This window comes from Octodon degus, unplaced genomic scaffold (genome assembly GCF_000260255.1).
Source record: "Octodon degus isolate 3935 unplaced genomic scaffold, OctDeg1.0 scaffold00229, whole genome shotgun sequence".
Taxonomy (NCBI): domain Eukaryota; kingdom Metazoa; phylum Chordata; class Mammalia; order Rodentia; family Octodontidae; genus Octodon; species Octodon degus.
In genome coordinates this window covers 1,714,584-1,718,003 of record NW_004524805.1, presented here as the reverse complement: position 1 = coordinate 1,718,003, position 3,420 = coordinate 1,714,584, and the positions used below count along the sequence as shown (strand labels likewise).

Genomic DNA, 3,420 nt, shown 5'->3' with positions numbered 1-3,420 from the left:
GGGGCCGAGTCGTGCGCCGCGAGACGGAGCGCACGGCGCGCGGGACCGGCCATGGAGCAGGACGCGGGTGCGGGGGGCCCGGCGCAGGACCCCGAGCCCGACCCCGAACCGGACGCGGGCTCCTCCGAGGCGTTCTCCAGACTCTGGGCCGACGTGATGGGCATCTTGGTGAGTGAGCCGGGGAGGGGGCGCTGGAGCGGGGCTCGCGTCGCGCCTCCCCCGCGGCACCCGCGTCCTACCCGAGGCGCCCCTCTGGGGCTGCAGGCCCTGGGGGGCTTAACTACACCCACAGTACGGGGTTCCCAGCCCTAGTTAATAAATAACCAGCCACTTTTCCTACCCAGGACACTTTTTAATAAACAATCGCGTGTTACTATTAGTAATTTAATCTGGGACACCTGCTGAGAAGTTGGTGCGGGGAAGCCAAGACTGAGTGCTTCAGAGAGTAGATGTGAAGCCTGCGTGTAAATATTTGTCGACGGGCGTCACGCTGTTGGATCTGAGAGGTGGATGGTCCTGATGTTGATCGTAGTCACCATTTGTTGTGTGTCCCCTGAGAGGAAAACAACCATTTCCTCCCTCGAACCGCCAGAATGTTTACTTACTGTTGCAGTTCTAGCCAATTTGTAGAATTACAGGATACTGTGTTTGTTTTATGTATCTAGGACTGAAAACAATAGGATTTATTTTGCCTAATCTGTACTGTCAAGTATCTTGAAGTATCGGGTGCCCAGAACCGCCAGTGGGCTTGGCGTGTTTCTGGAAAAGAGGTGTTACATGTGGATGAGGCAACTTTAACCTGCTCAGAGCTAAGCACCCTGGGGAATCAGTGGATGTCTTTTCTGGCGGAGCATTAGTTGGTTAGCTGGAATCAGACGGGGGTGGTGGGTGGGTAGTACAGTAGGATTATCTTCATCACAGAAAAGACAACTTCAGCATGCGATTTGGAATTGCCAGATGTGTAGGTAGTTGGAAAAGGCTCTCCATTAGCTTGGAGATACTGTTTTCTTTATCCAGTCGGAGGAGACATAGTTTTTGGTGTTTTTTTTTTTTTTTTTTTTTTTTTAGAATATTTTTGGGGATGATAACATGTTCAGTTTTTACCATGGTGATTTAAGCTCTTGGGTGATGAAGAGAGTTGGCCCTGGTCAACTCCATGGCCTCCCACTGGCTGTTGGCAGGGTTACTCAGCTCTTTTGATCTTGGGTTTGTGTTGTGTTTTGCTTGCTTTTTTGAGATAGGGTCTCACAATCTCAGACTGGCTCAAGATTGAGGGGCCTCAGCTCTCTGAATTCTGGGATGAAAACTGAGGATAAGATAGGACTTAGCCAAAGTGACGTATGATGGCTGCGTATAATAGATGCTCAAGTAAGGCAGTTCTGTTTGTTTTTTTTTTCCTGCCCATAGACTCCTGAGTGTGTCCTTGTCAGATACCCTCAGCTGAAATCCAAGTTATTTCATTTCTAGAGGTTCAGTAGTGTTTAGGATTATTGCAGTACAGAGAGAGAGAACCAGGAAAGTTAGGGTTTGTCTTTTCTTCTTACTCTCAGTATTTACAAGATATGTGATAAGCTATATATTTACCTTCAATATACATTTTGGATATGTATTTAGGATATGTACATTGCATCTATTTGGAATGCAAATGGTTCTGTTTCCGTATTTTCTGAATTTTTCTGGATAAATAAGTTCCTAGACTGAAATTCTAGAAAACCTAATGAACATTTTAGAGTCAGAGTGGTTATTTTTTTAGCCTCATCAAGCAAGAAACTTGTTATTTTCCTGCAGCAATCAAGCTCCGTAGGTTTTCAGTCACTGAGAATGCTGATTGATGGCATTGATAAATGGCACTGCACCCCTTATGAGGGTGAGGGTGTGGGTCGAAGGCGCACACTTAAAGGAAAAGTTGGGCTGAGGACTGTTTGGGGGAGGAGGGGTTGGCAGGTGGCACTTTCTGAATATTTGCTTTCCCTCCCTGGCGGATTCCAGCAATGTTGGGTCAGTTGTAGCAAAGTGTTCTTTGGCTGAGTCGAGAAATGGGGTGGGGCCCAAGAAGCTCAAACCTGTTATTCAAAGGGCAGATGCAGGAGTAAAAAAAATATGTACTTCTTACTCAGCTACCAGTTCAGTGTGAGGCCTACAAGAGCGAAGCGGTCCCGAAACAGGTTCTGTCCATTCATGCCTTCCCAGTCTTTAGGCAGTCCTGTTTACCTTGGGAGTGAACTTGGCTTTGCGATTGCAGTAAAATGCAGCGAAGGCAGACAGGACAGACTTCCTGTTTACACTGCAGTAAGACCCCAAGTGGGGAGGGTGGTCTTCTACCGCTAGGAAACTGTCAGGCAAATACTTATAAATACTGGAGCTTTGGCAGAATATATCGAGACTCAGAACTGATGGTTGACACAATTTCCATCATTTTATGTTTCAAATGTTGTCTCTGCAGTCGCCTTCAGCCTGGACAGGTGGAGAGATTGGCTCGTAGCACACTTCCGGCTAGTGGCACCGTCAGAGCCTGATGCTGTGACTAGTTAGCAAACTCTCTTAGGCCACCTCAGTGGGAATGGAGCCTTGTCAGTAGCCAGGAGGTGTAGTGCAGGCTTTATACCTAGATACAGTGTTATTACTTTCTAAGATTCTAAATGTGGGGGCTGGGCTTTATAGCCTAGTAGGTCAGAAGGTCTGCAGGTGCTAAGCAGTAAGAGGCGTAGGACCCTCAAGGATTTTTCTTTTCTAATTTTTGAGACAGGATCTTGTGTTCAGACTGACCTCAGACAGCTCCTCCTGCCTCAGCCTCTAGAAAGTAAGGATTACTGGTCTGTGTCACCACACCCATTTACCCCAGGGAGCAGAAAAGATTCTGTTGTCACAGAATCTTGGTTTGAGTTCACCAGGACACATTTTGTATTTAAATTAAGTAGGTCCTCACACTGTTAAAAACACTGAATAGTTGCTTTCAGATAATTTTTTAATAAGTGCTTAGAGAAGAAATAATGTAGTTTACAGCCTGTGAATATTTTCACCCTAAGCGCTAATAAATCCATAGTAAATAGATGTGGAATGAAGAGAAAACAAGCTTACAAAGATGCTAGATTGCGAGTCCCTGGAGGGCAGAGTCGGTATCTCATTTATTTTCTATCTGCAGTGCCTGTGGCTTACTGGATATAGATAACACCATTTGTTGAATGCGAAAGGAAAAAAGTATGTTTTTCAACGCTGGAGTGTCATCCAGACACTGTTCAGAGCCCATGTACCCCGGAGGGGGTACACTTGTGCAGATGTGGAAGGGCTCGTTGGGCAGTGTCCTGGCGCACCTGCCTGGCGGTGGTAGATTGTGAAATGTGTATGAGTCCAGCGCAGTTAAGCCATGGGGAAGTGTGAAGGGAAATTGTACCCTGAGCTGAGATGGAGAAGAGGGAGGAG

The 3,420-nt window shown here is 46.7% G+C and overlaps 1 protein-coding gene across 1 annotated transcript in view; it reads left to right on the top strand.

Annotated features, from left to right (window-relative positions):
- The first annotated feature begins 19 nt into the window (after nucleotides 1–19).
- Nucleotides 20–3,420, top strand: part of Sash1 (SAM and SH3 domain containing 1) — a 184,277-nt gene continuing 180,876 nt past the window's right edge. The window contains exon 1 of the mRNA XM_004645482.2: nucleotides 20–168. Coding sequence (XP_004645539.1) covers nucleotides 52–168 — 117 coding nt within the window. The 5' untranslated portion in view covers nucleotides 20–51. The remainder of the gene's footprint in view (nucleotides 169–3,420) is intronic.